Here is a 17,033-nt window from a genome sequence, read left to right on the forward strand (position 1 = left end):
GCTGCTCTCCTGCCACACTCCCTACAACAACCACTACCACATAAGCCACCATTGCTGCACCTGCAGACAGTCACAACACAGCACAGCTCAGAAGCCAAGCTACCCGGAGCAGCACAGAGCAGCACTGCGAGTCCACGGAGGATCAGCAGCCTCAACGCTGCGCGGCCGCTACCTAGAATGCATCACGGGATGCGCATGCGTACGAGTGCGCCGTTCTAGCGTGGCAGGTTTGCAGTGCGCAGGCGCTGTCACACGTGTGTCCCCGGTGCATCCACTGATCTGTGCTGTGCGGGAGGCCCCGGTCCGGTTCCTTGTGCAGCCGTGCGTCATGTTACCGTTCTCTTTACGGCGTCTGGCCCAGGTGAGTGACTCAGGGTCTGCAGGGACCGGGACAGCTGTCACATATGTCACCTGCCTGCGAGCTGCCTGGCTGGGATGCTGTGCGACCCCCGGACTGCTGCTCTGTGCGACCCCCGGACTGCCTGCTCTGTGCGACCCCCGGACTGCCTGCTCCGTGCGACCCCCGGACTGCCTGCTCCGTGCGACCCCCGGACTGCCTGCTCTGTGCGACCCCCGGACTGCCTGCTCTGTGCGACCCCCGGACTGCCTGCTCTGTGCGACCCCCGGACTGCTGCTCTGTGTGACCCCCGGACTGCCTGCTCTGTGCGACCCCCGGACTGCTGCTCTGTGCGACCCCCGGACTGCCTGCTCTGTGCGACCCCCGGACTGCCTGCTCTGTGCGACCCCCGGACTGCCTGCTCTGTGCGACCCCCGGACTGCCTGCTCTGTGCGACCCCCGGACTGCCTGCTCTGTGCGACCCCCGGACTGCCTGCTCTGTGCGACCCCCGGACTGCCTGCTCTGTGCGACCCCCGGACTGCCTGCTCTGTGCGACCCCCGGACTGCCTGCCCTGTGCGACCCCTGTGTCCCTGTGCGACCCCCGGACTGCCTGCTCTGTGCGACCCCCGGACTGCCTGCTCTGTGCGACCCCCGGACTGCCTGCTCTGTGCGACCCCCGGACTGCCTGCTCTGTGCGACCCCCGGACTGCCTGCTCTGTGCGACCCCCGGACTGCCTGCTCTGTGCGACCCCCGGACTGCCTGCTCTGTGCGACCCCCGGACTGCCTGCTCTGTGCGACCCCCGGACTGCCTGCTCTGTGCGACCCCCGGACTGCCTGCTCTGTGCGACCCCCGGACTGCCTGCTCTGTGCGACCCCCGGACTGCCTGCTCTGTGCGACCCCCGGACTGCCTGCTCTGTGCGACCCCCGGACTGCCTGCTCTGTGCGACCCCCGGACTGCTGCTCTCCATGAAGCTCTAATAACTCGTGCTTCACATTTTACCTCTGTGCAATTATTGTAGTTATTGGAAAAGCTTTTGCGCTCTGCTTTGTGTACAGTACACCGCTGCAGTGTATGTCAGTGCTATAAGAAATGCTATGCCTGTTTCATAAGGAATCCACATGCAGCAGGATTGACACTTTTTCCATTTTTATTTATTTATTTTATGTTTAAGAAAGGCATTTTTTAAAAAAAAAAAAAAAAAGGCATAATCTGATTGGGTGTTGTGCCTCTTATTCTGTGTCTTTTGCTCTCTGTTTCCTGCTGCTTTCACAGCTCCGGTTTTAGCAGAGCCGGCCAATCCGGCTCTAAAACCTATGCAACGGATGCGGCGACAATACCCCATCCTTTGCATAAGTTTTTGACATGCCGTCCGTCCGGTTTTTGCCGCTTGCTGCACGCTACTGAGCATGCGCAGTGGAAAAAACCGCATGCGGTGTTTGCCGCAGGACGCCGCATGCTGCGTCCATAGGCATGCGTTGCAAATCGCGCCGCATCGGCTAAATCTGCCGCATGCAGTAAAAACCGGACGGAACGCAAGCCCATGCGGCACAATCCGGCACTAATGAAAGTCTATGCAAAAAAAACGCAACCGGCAGCAAAAAAAAAAACGGTTGCGTTTTTTCTGCAAAGAGCCGGATTGTGCCGCACAGAAAAAAACAGATGTGTGAAAGCAGCCTTAACTAGCGCAGGTTTATATTCTGCACGGGATGTTTTTCCCAGTCAGTAAGGCTGCTTTCACACTACGTTTTTTAACATGCGTCATGAATGTTTTTTTGCTGCAAAAGCGGATCCTGCTTTTACAGCAAAAAAACGCATGCAAACGCAAGTGTTATTTTGCAGGATCCTGTCACTTTAAGTTTATGGGCGGGCATTGGAGTCGTGATCGTGAGTGAGGGGAACTGAACGTGAAAGACTGGGAGCCGGCATCTAACAGCTGTGGAAGCTCGTAACCAAGGTAAGCATCGGGTAACTTGCTTGGATACCCGATATTTACATTGGTTACGAGCATCCTCAGCTGCTAGGAGCCGGCTGCCTGCTCCCTGCACACGTAACCAAGATAAACATCGAGTAACTAAGACCGCGGTTACCCGATGTTTACCTTGGTTATGAGCGTCCTCTGCTCTCAGGCGGGGGAGAGAGGGACTGATCACGCGAGGCTGGATTCTGGGCATGCTCAGTAGAGCAAGCAGGATCCTGTCTATCAGCACGCCAGCGTTCACATGCGTTTGCGTGCAGTATCGTCAGGATCCAGCAATTTGCAGTATTTGGACGCAGCTCAAAAACGCTACAAGTAGCGTTTTTGAAAAAAGTTAAAAAACTGCAAGTCTAGATCCTCACTATAACGCACGCAAACGCAGGTAAACGCATGTTAACGCGAGTCCATTGCAAATGCATTGAAATGAAAACGCATTTGCACTGGATCCGTTTCGCGTTAAAAAAACGTTAATGACGGATGTTAAAAAAACGTAGTGTGAAAGCAGCCTAACCAGCATCAGCCAGCGCTGAAAAATGTCTGATTGCACTCAGAAACTATGGGGCTTCATGCACGTGGATTTTTGTTTTTTTTAGCTGTTCAATTTAAAAAAAAAAAAAATAAAATACTACGAAAAATCCCTTAAAGAATGTTAAAGCCCCACTCCAGTGTTTATTTTACTTTTTAAGTTTTGCAGCCCTGGAGTGGTGCTTTAAATCTAAGTCCCCGGCTTATTCTCCTTTCGGTGTCTCCATTTGTTTCCAGCATCGCTCTGGTCGGTCTCTGGAGATTTGTGACCTGCCGGCTGCTTGTGTTTCATGGTGTAACTCAATATAAGTCTATCAGAGCCTCATTCTGGCTCTCATAGACTTGTATTGAGTACTTGTGACCTCATTTCTGAATTCCAGCTACAAGATGACGTTGTAGGACCGGAGTAACGCTGGTAAAATGTGAAGATGCCGGACAGTGAGTATCAGGCAGGGGGAAGAAGACTTAAGGGCCATTTACACGCTGTGACATCACTAACGATATATCGTCGGGGTCACGGTGTTTGTGACGCACATCAGGCGTCGTTAGTGACATTGCAACGTGTGACACCTCTGAGCGACCTAAAACGATCGCAATAGAGGTAAAAATCGTTGGTATTGGAGAGGTCGCTCCAACACCAAAAATCGTTGACAGGTGAGTAGCGAGGTTGTTTGTTGTTCCTGCGGCAGCACACATCGCTATGTGTGACACCGCAGGAACGAGGAACCTAACCTTACCTGCATCCCGCCGGCAATGAGGAAGGAAGGAGGTGGGCTGGATGTATGGCCCGCTCATCTCCGACCCTCCTCTGCTATTGGGCGGCCACTTAGTGACGTCACTATGACGCCGAATGAACCGCCCCCTTAGAAAGGATGCGGTTCGCCGCTCACAGCGACGTCGCTAGGCAGGTAAGTAGTGTGACGGGTGTTAGCGATGTTGTGCGCCACGGGCAGTGATTTTTTTTTTTTTTTTTCCCCATGTGTCACACAACCGACGGGGGCGGGTACGCACGCTAGCGATATCGGTACCGATATCGCAGCGTGTAAAGTACCCTTTAGAGTTAGGCCTCAGTTCCACTTGCATGTTGCAAGGACGAGTGCAAACCGATAAAACATCAGATTGCTCTCTAGTGCAAAACTATGGGGCAGTATCCATCTGCAATTGATTTTTCATTCCATATTGGCCTGAGAAATGAATCGCAGCATGCTACGTTTGGCAGCAAGTCTCAGCTCACACTCCCCCTTACAAGTCTATGGGAGCATATGAAACATTGCACTGCACTCGTATGTAATCCGAGTGCAGTGCAATGTACGCAGAGACAGGCCATAGAGGAGATGGGGAGAACGAGCACTCTCCCACTTCTCGCAGCTGTGATCCGATTGCAAGATCAAATCACAGTCGCATGACCATTGGCTCACACTCGCAGCAGAGGGTCATTAGCATATCACATCCGATGCTCTCGTGTCGGAAGCTATACGCAAGTGGAGCCGAGCCCTTAAAGCAACAATCCTGTGCTGAAATAAAAAAAAAAATGGTAGAGTGGTTCTTTAAGACTATTTATTAAAGAGGTTATGCATAACTTTTACATTGACCGCTTATCCGTAGGATAGGTCATGACATCTGACCCCCGGCTGTCATAACAACTCATCTTCACCCCACGATTGGATCACTGGGCTGCTGATGGGAGCGGGGAATGACTCGCTCTCTGCCAGAGTGCGTTATCCCGCTGTCAGAGATTGATAGCTCGATGTAACTACTTCCACCCGCTCCTTAGAGGCACATATCTGATTAGACTAGCTGATGTGCAGGGAAAACGGAGTGACACAAGCTCAGACGTACCACTATGTCATGGGCTGTGAAGGGGTTAAAAATGGACAAAAAAAGTTGTCTGCGCAACTTTTTTGTCAGCGGTTGCTGCTGGATGTGTTCTAACAGATGATTTCTGGACATGTGAACTCGGCCTTAGCTAAATACTGCTTTATTACTAGCGGGTTCAGACTTGCCGCACACATCCATCAAGCTTTTCATGTTTTATTGCAGTACTGCAGTTAGCACATCGCTGGCACATTCACCACACAGGGATTTCTTCACGTCATGTTTGAGTCTTTAGTACTCTTCTTCCTTACACCACCTTAGGCTAGGTTCACATTTCCGTTAAAATGTATCAGTCACAATCCGCGGCTATGGTAAACAACGGCATCCGTTTAGCGGATTCCGTTGTGTCCCATAGACTTGTATTAGTGGCGGATTGCGACTGATGACCTTGCGTTGCATCCACTGCGTCGCGGTCAGTCGTTTTTTGACTGACCGCCGGGCGGGAGCAACGCAAAATGTAACGTTTTTCTGGCCGTCAAAATTAACGCGCCGCGCAGGAATCCGTCGCCATCCTTGTAATGGATGTCTATGGTGCTGGATTCCGTCGTAATCCGTCTTACAACGGAATCCAGCGCTGGATTCCGTCATGCTCTACTGAGCATGCCCACCATGTTTGGCACACCCACTGGGCTGTCCCAATCACAAACGGATCATGACTGATCCGTCAAAAAAATGGATGCACAGCGGATGTTAGGCTAAGTTCACATTTCCATTGTTTTGCATCAGTCACATGCGTTGCTTGACGCATGTGACTGATGCGTTGTACAACGGATGACAAAGAAAAGAATTTCTTTGCGGACTCCGTTGTGTGCGGGGGGCGGAGCTGAGGACGTCAGTGCCGCGGTCTGCATGGCTGGGGACAGGTGTGTGTGTGTGTGTGTGTGTGTGTGTGTGTGTGTGTGTGTGTGTGTGCGAGAGTGTACACATGCGGAGTGCGGGAGGGGGCGGAGCCGAGTGGTGAAGTGTCGGCCTCCTTGCACACTGTATCCAGGGTAAATATCGGGTAACTAAAAGCAAAGCACTTTTTGCTTGGTTACCCGATATTTATCTTGGTTACCAGCATACACCGCTTAGCGCGGGCTCCCTGCACCCGTAACCACTGTAAATATCGGGTAACTAACCAAAGCGCAGTGCTTGGTTACCCGATGTTTATCCTGGTTAGGGGGGCGGGGAGCCAGAGAGCGCATGCGCAGCAAAATCCTACGGATCGCGCCGCTCAAAAAACGTTACAGGCTGCGTTGCTCCCGCCTGGCGGTCAGTTAAAAAACGACTGACCGCGACGCAGCGGATGCAACGCAAGGTCATCAGTCACAATCCGTCACTAATAGAAGTCTATGGGGAAAAACAGGATTCCTGCAAAATATTTTGCAGGATACCGTAATTCCTCTAGACGACGGATTGTGACTGATGCAAAACAACGGAAGTGTGAATTTAGCCTAACGGATGCGACGGATCAGTTTTTTCACAGGATTCCTGTGAAAGGAATTCTGTAAAAAACACATCCGTTGCGTCAGTTGACATCTAGAAAACAACTGATCCGTCGCTGATGGACCTGACGGATTTAAAACAACGGAAATGTGAACCTAGCCTAAGGCTGTGTTCACACAGTACATCTTTTCTAACCACAAATATGCAGCGTTTTTGGCCCCAAAAAATGTACCTACGGAACAAACGCATGTGTTATTTTGCCCAATGCACTTTTTAAGTCAAATCTAGTGACTGGAAGGGCTCAAAACGTTGAAAAAACGCAAAGACAATTCACATGCTGCATCTTCAAAAACACAGCCAGGATGAAGACGAAAAAAGATGCCCAGTGCGGACAGCAAAATAGGAATCTCATAGACTTTGCTGGGAGGAGGAAATGCATATAGGGGCATCTTTGTGACCTGAAAGACGCAATAAAAGATGCACTGTGTGAACATAGCCTTATAGGTATATCCTGACCAAAAATGGCACACTAATCGTAACCACTTTATTTTCAACATCTCTCTGAAAGCCTGAGAAAGAGGTTGAGGAAAAAAATGTACAAAATGTCACTCAGTTCTTTCTCATGGGAAAATAAACTTCTATTAGATCAATATTCTGTTACTTATTTATACCTGACCAAATGAATAGGCGACCAGTGGACATCCCCTTTTAATTTAACAAAATATCAAACAATTCTCATGCAATATTATGTAAGGCTCTGTATTCCCGGATCGCCCTCTGTAACTATTTAGCTACTTGTTTTCCAGAGTAACCGGTCATGAGATAAAGAGGTCCAATGTATATGCTGAATTGGAAATTTTCTATTCCTGTATGGCTATAACTAGTGATGAGCGAGCACTGCCATGCTCAGGTGCTCTGCACTCATAACAAGTAGTGATTAGTGAGCACTGCCATGCTCAGGTGCTCTGCACTCATAACAAGTAGTGATTAGTGAGCACTACCATGCTCGGGTGCTTAGTACTTGTAACGACTAGTGATGAGCGGGCACTACCATGCTCGGTAATCATAACAAGCAGTGAGCACTACCATGCTCGGTTGCTCTGTTCTCGTAACCAGTTGACTGCTCAGATGGGTTTGACTTGTGTTTCGAGTGTAATGGAAGTCAATGGGGAAGTTGAACATTTTTGCTAAAGATTTTCCAAATACCAGGAAGTATTAAAAAAAAAACAGCTGCCTTATTTAAAGGGAACTTGTCAGGTCCTGTATGCACCTAGAACCACAAGTGGTTCTGTGTCCATATTGCTAACCCCTGCCTAACTGTCCCAGCCTATAGTAGCAAAGATAAAGGGATCTTTAAAAAAAAAAAAGTATTTCTAACAATGCTTTATGATATGCTAATGAGGCCAAGGACTAGTCGCAAGGGCTTCCATCTGGCATAGTGTGCATGACCGTAAGTGCGGGGACTTCTGATCATGCGCACTGACCCTATGCCCAGCGTTCTGAGGTGATGCAACGGACACAGGTATGTGCGTCACTGCCGATGATGACGCTGGGCAGTGGGCATTGAATGGCATGTTAGCACTCCCTTGTGGGCCTACTGCCATTCTGAGGGGGCAGAATGAGCACAGGAACGAACACCCTTGCGACTAGCCCTGCACTCATTAACATGTCATAAAGGATCTTTCGAAATGCTTTTTCTAAAGATCTCTTCATCTATGCTACTAGATGCAGGGATTAGCAATATGTACCCAAAACTACTCGTGGTTCTGGCTGTATATTGCACCTGATAGGTTCACTTTAAAGGATGACCAATTGAGGGAAAAAAAAACGCAGCGTCAAAAATGTAACTAAAAAAAAAAATTCTGCTAAAAAAATTCTGCAACATCATAAAACTCCCCAAAAGCTCATTGTGGGAACAAAGCCTAAAACCATGTTAAAAAAAACAAACAAAGAAACAAAAAACCCTCCAGAAATATGTTTTTCTTTTCTTAAAGGGAACCTGTCAGGTGCAATATGCACCGACAACCACGAGCAGTTCTGAGTACATATTTCTAATCCCTGCCTAACCGTCCCTGTATACACTAGCATAGATAAAGAGATCTATAGAAAAAGTAATTCTAAAGATCCTTTATAATATTCTAATGAGCGCAGGGACTAGTCCCAAGGGCGTTACGTCCCTTGGCTAGTCGGCCCCCTTAGCATGTAAGCATGCCCACAGGAGCGTGCTAAGATGATGAACAGGGGTGAACGGGTGCCAGCTGAAAACACAATATAACTACAAAAACACATACAGCTGCACTCTAAATGCTAACATTGAATAAGGGATCTCTGGTATTGCATTAATGCTATAGCAATATTTTAGCTGGCACTTTTCTGATATTTGTAGTGCGTTTAGTTCTGACTGAGCACTCTGCCCTATAACCAAGGTGTGCCCATCCCCCTTTATAGCTGGATCCTTTCTGCCAAGATATGTAGGTTTTTAACCCAGAGGCATCTCAAGTTGCCTGAGTCGGGAAATTATAGGCCGGTAAGTTTAACCTCTACGGTTGGTAAAATCCTTGAGGGTTTCTTGAGAGATGCTATACTGGAGTATCTCAAGAAAAATAACCTTATGACAGAGTATCAACATGGGTTTATGAGGGATCGATCCTGTCAAACTAATTTGATCAGCTTCTATGAAGAGGTAAGTTCAAGGCTGGACCAGGGAAATGCAGTGGATGTTGTGTATATGGACTTTTCAAAAGCTTTTGATACGGTGCCACACAAAAGGTTGGTACATAAAATGGGAAAATATGTGTAACTGGGTTAAAAACTGGCTCAGTGATAGGAAACAAAGGGTGGTTATTAATGGTACGTACTCAGACTGGGTCTCAGTTCATAGTGGGGTACCACAGGGGTCAGTATTGGGCCCGCTTCTTTTCAACATATTTATAAATGACCTTGTTGGGGGCATGCGGAGTAGAATTTCAATATTTGCAGATGATACTAAACTCTGCAGGGTAATCAATACAGAGGAGGATAAGTTTATATTACAGGGAGATTTATGTAAATTGGAGGATTGGGCTGAGAAGTGGCAATTGAAGTTTAATGTAGATAAATGTAAGGTCATGCACTTGGGTAGAGGAAATAACATTTATGATTATGTACTTAATTGTAGATACCATACTATGAAGAAAAAGACATGGATCGCACATCCCAAAAATACAATGATCTAAAGCCGCTAGGCAAAAAATTAAATAGAACATGAGGTTCTTTTGTTACCATTCTGATCAGATTGTATTAAGCCCACTGCCACGTCACGGCAAACCTCTTGAGTGGGTCCCTAACCTGACCTTTTTGTGCGGCACCGTGCACAGACCACCGCCACAGCGACAAAGCGCCAGCAAGGCAGGCGACCTGGTGCCTCACTGCACCCATGCTGCAAGGCAAAGCCCCCAAGGCTCCAGGCCGCGCCGCCCCACTGACACCACACCACCACAACAGCAGCCACCACACAGCACCAGCACACAGTGAGAGGAGCTGTGTACTCACCTCCCACTGGCTCCCATATGTGAACTGGGAGCAAAAAGAAGGCTGACCCCTCTTGCAGTCTCCTGCTGATTAAAATCACCTGTGCCAAATGGGGAGAGTGCAGATCCAAGCAAAAAAAGAGGGGGATAGAATGATATAAATACCATACTATGAAGAAAAAGACATGGATCGCACATCCCAAAAATACAATGATCTAAAGCCGCTAGGCAAAAAATTAAATAGAACATGAGGTTCTTTTGTTTGTTGATTATGTACTTAATTGTAGAACACTGGGTAAAACAGACACAGAAAAGGACTTGGGTGGATGGTAAACTTCACTTTAGTGGACAGTGTCAGGCAGCTGCTGCCAGGGCTAATAAAATAATGGGATGTATTAAAAGAGGTATAAGTGTTCATGAAAAAAATATAGTTCTACCTCTGTACAAGTCACTAGTGCGACCGCACTTAGAATACTGTGTACAATTCTGGTCACCGATATATAAGAAGGACATAGCTGAACTGGAGAGGGTGCAGAGAAGAGCGACCAAGATTATTAGAGGAATGGGTGGGCTGCAATACCAAGACAGGTTATTAAACTTGGGGTTATTTAGTTTGGAAAAACGAAGGCTTAGGGGGGATCTAATCACAATGTATAAATATATGAGCGGACAGTACAGAGACCTTTCCAAAGATCTTTTTACACCTAGGCCTGTGACTGGAACACGGGGGCATCCGCTACGTCTTGAGGAAAGAAGGTTTAATCATAATCACAGACGAGGATTCTTTACTGTACGAGCAGTGAGACTATGGAACTCTCTGCCGCATGATGTTGTAATGAGTGATTCACTACTAACATTTAAGCAGAGCCTGGACGCCTTTCTTGAAAAATTTAATATTACCAGTTATGTATATTAGATTTTATGACAGGGTATTGATCCAGGGAACTAGTCTGATTGCCGGATGTGGAGTCAGGAAGGAAATTTTTTCCCCATTGGAACTTGTTTGCCACATTGGGGTTTTTTTTGCCTTCCTCTGGATCAACATGTTAGGCTACGGGTTGAACTAGATGGACTTAGAGTCTCCCTCCAACCTTAAAAACTATGATAATATGATACTATGAAGTTATGTTCCTGATATAATAAGATCACCTTGTCGTGGTTACCGGGCTCACATGCATTGGCCAATACATAAGCTAAATATCTTTTTTTTTTCTTTCTTTAAATATTCCTTTACCAAACTTTAGGCATGTTCTGCTCTGAAGGTGCTCTATGCTGAGCAGTGAAAGATAATAGGAAAGCTCAAAAGATACTAAAAATGATGCTTCAGTGTCATCCACCTGAAAAACTCAATGAGTTTGCTTGCCTGAAAAGCTTGTTCACCATACCCTATGAAAATGTCTTCCACGGTCTGGAGTCCGTGCGTGTATAGGGGGAGCCCTGTCACTCCAGAGTAGCGGGTGGGGAGAAGCCTCCGGGGACCCGCCTGTCCGGTGACTATTTTATATCACTGCAGATTTCACAGTTAAACGTGTATGGCTGAAATCCTGCAGCCAGCGTCTGGTACATGCTACCCATGGATCATTGTCAGATTCCCTTGTAAAAAATTGTTTTACAAAAAATGTGGTTCTTTTTGTTAAGGTTATGTGCACATGCTGCATTTTTTTTCATGTGTTTTTTTTGCATATTTGAATCCATACCACAAGGAAAAAAGCATCCCAGCAAAGTCTATGAGAATCCTGACTTGCTGTGCACACGCTGCTTCTTTTTTCCTTGCAGATTTTGGTGCTGAAAAAACATGCAGCATATCATTTATATCTGCATTTTTATTCCTGCTTATATAATCCATTGCAATGCTAGAGCTAAATCACTACAATGGATTATATCTACTTTGCCTCACAGACCATGCATCTGACATGGTGTGTGAGGCTCTCCGTAGCTCAGTAACCCGGGGTTTTCATGGTGATGACCAAGAGTTGCCATGACAGCGATTGGGTCCCTGTGATCGCATTACAAGGACCCGATCACCAGGTTGAGGTAAGCAATAACTCTCCTTGCATCCTGAATGCTGCAGTCACATTGAGTGCAGCATTTAGTGGGTTAAACTGCTGGGAGAGGCGCGGGCACCGCTCCAGGCACGGACAGCCAGGTCCTGGCTGTAACCTCAGCAGGAGTCAGCGCAGCGTTCGTGGGGGTACAACGCCTGATCCATGTGATTGCCATGACTAAAAAACAAATAGAAAAACGCATGGAAGTCCAAACGCGATAAAAAATGCGCGTTTTTTCTGCTGCGCTTTGCTCTGCCAAAACATGGATGAGATTTTATCCATATTATTCATGAAAATCCAACCTGTGCTGCGGACGTTATTCACAACTTGCCCCTGTGTCCTGCAACTTTCACCCTTTGCGTTCCTGGAAATCCGCAGCCTTTCAGTCCCAAATAAGTCCCAGCTCCCATCCATGACGGTATACAGCACTAGCTCTTTGTAGTGTTTCTAGCTGATCCTACATACAGTCTGATGTCTGTACACTGGGCCTGCTTCTGCTCTACAAAGAGCATGTGTAGAATTCATAGGTTTTGTGTGATGATGGTGGTCTTAATTACCATTCCCCCCACTCGGCATCTTGCGTCCCCTCCATAGCGTGCTGTGCTGCCGGGTTAGTCTACCATTGGTATAAGGGTTAATAATAATCATACTATAGGAGCAGAATTGGCATAGTGTTATGTGCAGGAGTAAGTGGCTGGAAATGGGTTTATTATGATCTCTTCAGAGACACGGCACGCTCCGTTGACTTTATAGCCCAATTTTGTTGGCTTTGTACCTTGCAGCTGTGTATGTATGTCTGCACATCTCTTGCATAAAAGTCATTTTCCGGCAGCCACAGCTGGTCGGCCCCACTGCAGACTGCTCTGAGTGTGTGTTTTCTTATTATCTAAAAGCGCTGGACCTTGATTGTTAGTACATGAGCCCTGGGTGGGAGGGGGAAATAGCGGAGCAGACGTTGCACCAAGTCACTGAGCTGAAGAAGTAAACACACAACTCGCTATTATTCTTTGGACTTGAACTCTGTGACGGCTAAAAGAAGAGGATTTGCTTGTGTTGGAACGTGCCTTGTGTACAGAGCCGTCCTGTCAATAAGTAGCCATCGATAGCGGTGTGACACGGAGGTGTCGTGTGATTGGACGGCACACCGCAGGTTGTGCGTGCGTCCCTTATATTACACAAATGACTTATTGCTCCATGTGCAATTTTGTAAAAAAAATGGACCAAATTTTGGACCTAAAAAGTGTTCTGTTTCCATAAGTGTATCACTTAAGTGAACCCAGAACCATGAGCAGCTCTGGCTGCATATTTCTAATCCCTGCCCGGCAGTCCCAGCCTATAGTAGCATAGATAAAGAAGTATTTAGAAAAAGTATTTCATAAGATCTTTTATCATATGCTAATGAGGCCAGGGACTACTCTCAAGGGTCTTAAGCTAATGAATGTACGGCGTCAGAGGATGGTCGCTCACCTCTCTGCTGTCACCGCACCCGACACTGGATTAGGGCTCAGTGTGCATGATCAGAAGTCCCGTACTTTTGGTCATATCAAGCCAGGTGTACGCATCACGGGTTCAAACTGGTGGCCTGTGTATGACCAGAAGTGCCGTGGCCTTTGTCATCATGTGCACTGAGCCAAAAACCATTGGTGGTAACAGAGAGGTGAGAGCGACTATGCCTCTGACGCTGGGCCTTCATTAGCATCTTAGTACGCCCACAGGGGCATGCTTACATTAAAGGGGGCGACTAGCCAAGAGAACTAACGCCCTTGCAACTAGTTCCTGGCCTCATTAGCATATCATAAAGGATCTATAGAAATACTTTTTCTAAATATCCCTTTATCTATGCTACTATAGGCTAGGACGGTTAGGCAGGGATTAGCAAGTTACACCCAGAACTGCTCGTGGTCCTGGGTGCATACAGGACCTGACAGATTCCCTTTAAAATGGTGCACAATGTAACAGTGGAGATGCATTAGAAACTAATTTTACAAGATGGTTTGTGTTCTTACTGCCTTGACACCAAGGCTGGTTAATGAATGGTATCGATGCTCTCTGTATGTTAAGGCCACGTTCAGCCCAACGTCTTTTGCATTTATGTTAGGATGGCATGTGCTACCATGTGTCTTCAAAAGTTTCTGGGGTATAGAAAAGCACAGTAAACCTAGGGTACAAAACCTGCGAACAGGTATGCTGTACAGTAGTATTTGTTGCAGTGGTAAGCCTCATTGAGAAATAGGAATTTTTTTTTGGGGGGGGGTATGCAAAATAAGTCCAAAGTTTCATCAGATTTTCACCAGTGTGTTTCACTGAGGAGAAAATACATTGCAAAGCTCCTCTGTGTTCCACCTTCTCCTTTCTGCCAGTTTTCACAAACCCATAGACTTGCATTGCCGATTTTGATCCAACCCCAAGATCGAAAACAGAGGTGTCTCAGTGATTTTCCATGGGCTGCTTGGTCAGCAAAGAGTTGCAGACATCTGAATGGCCCCATAGACTACCACAAGTATGAGTGCTGTCCATGAAAACCATGGATCGCACTCGTACACAAAGCCCGGACGTCTCAATAAGACTAATCTGTCACCAGGTTTTTACTACCCATCTGAGAGCAGCATAATGTAGAGACAGAGACCCTGATTCTAGGGATGTCACTCACTAAGCTGGTTGCTGTCATTTTGATAAAATCAATGTTTTTTCTGCTGTAGATCTAGCAGTTATACAGAGTATATGAATATGCTGGACTACAAGGGATGTTCGTCCCGCTCATCTCCGCCCCTCCGCTTCTATTGGGCGGCGGTTCAGTGACGCAGCTGTGACGTCGCTGTGACGCTGAACGGACCTCCCCCTAAAAAAGGAGGCGGTTCGCCGGTCACAGCGACGTCGCAGGGCAGGTAAGTAGTGTGACGGGTCTGGGCGATGTGCGCCATGCCATGGGCAGCGATTTGCCCATGTCGCACAACCGATGGGGGCGGGTACCCACGCTAGCGATATCGGTCACGATATCGCAACGTGTAAAGCAGCCTTAAGGCTTCTTCTGATGTCGGTGATTTTTCTTGTATGCAACAAGTAGTTGTTGATCAATGTCATCGGAGTCTAGTCAGGGTGTCAGGTTTTATCACAACTACACTGGGCGTCCCAGTAAGTGACATATCGTTTGGTCACAATTTAATTTTAATTTTTTCTCAGATAAAAAAAACTGAAAGAGCTGAAAAGCTACAGCATATAGATGGCATCCAAGTGCTTTAGACTACAAAAAAGTTGAAAATGGGAAGATAAATTTAGTGCACGTTACCAAACACACAACAAAAAACCTGTTACACATGCAATAATGAATTGCGGGCCCTTGTGTTGGGTTTGTTTTCCTTTTTTAGATTAAGTATTATAAGATATTTCATACTTCACTGAAGTTTTTCTTTACAGTAGTTTTTGCATCTTCTAATCGTCTGTTTCGTGAAGATTCAGCAGAAAATATCACTTCAGAATGTCAGTTCTCCAGATCACCTCTTAGGCTATGTGCCCACGCTGCGGATTTTGCGCGGATTTTGCCGCGGATTTGCCGCGGATTTCCCGAAAATCTGCAGCAGCAGCACTTCCAAGCCATTTCAATGGCATTTTGGAAATGCTGTGTCCATGCTGCGGATTTTTCCGCTGCGGATTTGCCGCGGATTTTGATCCGGAAAAATCTGCAGCATGTTAATTGTTTGGTGCAGATTTGGTGCGGATTTTTCGTTTTGAATGGGGAAAAAAAAAAAAAATCTGCATCAAAATCCGCGGTAAATCCGCGGCAAATCCGCGGGTGCGGATTTGCCGCGAAAGTCGCGGATTTTCAGGCAAAAAAATCCGCAGGTACCTTCTACCGTGGACACATAGCCTTACAGTTGGAATTCAGTGTAAATCGGCCATGTCTGTGTAGACTTTATTCAGCTGATGCAATTTGGGAATGCTGATTTCATCATCTCTACAGATCAGTTTGGCTGAGGAGGAAGCGGAGGTGATTGCTGAGCGAGCACATGCGGGGCTTGTTACACTAAGCCTTTTTGTTTCTGGTCTGGGTCATAAGCTTCTACATGACGAGAGGCAAGCAAATGCACACCATAATGTTGCACGTTAGTTCTTATATGTTCTATGTATTATAGTTTTACTCTTTAGTAAGGTCATGTACAGACAGAGTATTTAGTGAGTTTTTTTTACCTCAGTATTTGTGAGGCAAAACCAGGAGTGCAACAGCCAGAGGAAATGTATAATAGAAACACAGGCACCACTTCAAGATGATACGATACATGGAGGAGCTCTTAGCGGCAGTGAGATAGACAATGTGAGTCGAAGAGGAAAAAAATTATTCCTAGAACCCAGGATGAAATGTTCGGAGGTTTGAGATAAAGATGAATCATGGTGTTTCCTATTCATGATAATATATAGTGTTTAATTTTGCATGAGTGAGAAATCCCAGAGACACGTCTAAACATCCAAGGAGAACTGAAGGATAGATTTCCATTAGAGGAGGACATAGCCAAATGTTGGATGGCGATTCCTAAAGTAGATATCCAGGTGGCTAAGGTAGGAAAGAAAACTACATTACCGTTTGAAGATTCCTCTCAGCTCAAGGACCCGATGGATCGAAAAATAGATTTCTTTGTCGCTCCATTGGGAGACCCAGACAATTGGGTGTATAGCTATTGCCTCTGGAGGCCACACAAAGTATTACACTTAAAAGTGTAAGGCCCCTCCCCTTCTGGCTATACACCCCCAGTGGGATCACTGGCTCACCAGTTTTGTGCTTTGTGCGAAGGAGGCAACACATCCACGCATAGCTCCACTTTTTAGTCAGCAGCAGCTGCTGACTATGTCGGATGGAAGAAAAGAGGACACATATAGTGTCCCCAGCATGCTCCCTTCTCACCCCACTGTATGTCGGAGGTGTTTGTAAGGTTGAGGTACCCATTGCGGGTACGGCGGCAGGAGCCCACATGCTGATTCCTTCCCCATCCCTTTTTACAGGGCTCTGGGTGAAGTGGGATTTACCGGTCTCCAGGCACTGAGACCGTGCTCCATCTACAGCCCCTGGAGAAGATGCTGGATGGAGCGGAGTACATCAGGGACATGGCCCTGCTTCCTCAAGGTACTCTGTGTCCCCGTGCATTTGGCGCTCACACCGCAGCATGCTGGGTGTTGTAGTGCGCCGGGGGACATCAGCGCTGCGGCGCCTGTGCCATGGCCTCATTCAGCTTTGCTGAAGCAGGCTCACTTATGGGAATTGGTCGCGCCGGCCGCTGGGACTGCGGCGCGGCTGGCACTTATAGTGCGCCGGGGACTTCAGCGCGGCCTGCGCTTTTACGGCGG

The 17,033-nt window shown here is 47.2% G+C and overlaps 1 protein-coding gene across 1 annotated transcript in view; it reads left to right on the forward strand.

The window, feature by feature from the left end:
• The first annotated feature begins 232 nt into the window (after positions 1 to 232).
• SHMT2 (serine hydroxymethyltransferase 2) overlaps positions 233 to 17,033 on the forward strand; it is a 126,424-nt gene continuing 109,623 nt past the window's right edge. Inside the window, exon 1 of the mRNA XM_075337066.1 lies at positions 233 to 361. Within this exon, the coding sequence (XP_075193181.1) occupies positions 329 to 361 (33 nt within the window). The 5' untranslated portion in view covers positions 233 to 328. The remainder of the gene's footprint in view (positions 362 to 17,033) is intronic.

The sequence above is a fragment of the Anomaloglossus baeobatrachus genome, chromosome 2 (genome assembly GCF_048569485.1).
Source record: "Anomaloglossus baeobatrachus isolate aAnoBae1 chromosome 2, aAnoBae1.hap1, whole genome shotgun sequence".
Taxonomy (NCBI): domain Eukaryota; kingdom Metazoa; phylum Chordata; class Amphibia; order Anura; family Aromobatidae; genus Anomaloglossus; species Anomaloglossus baeobatrachus.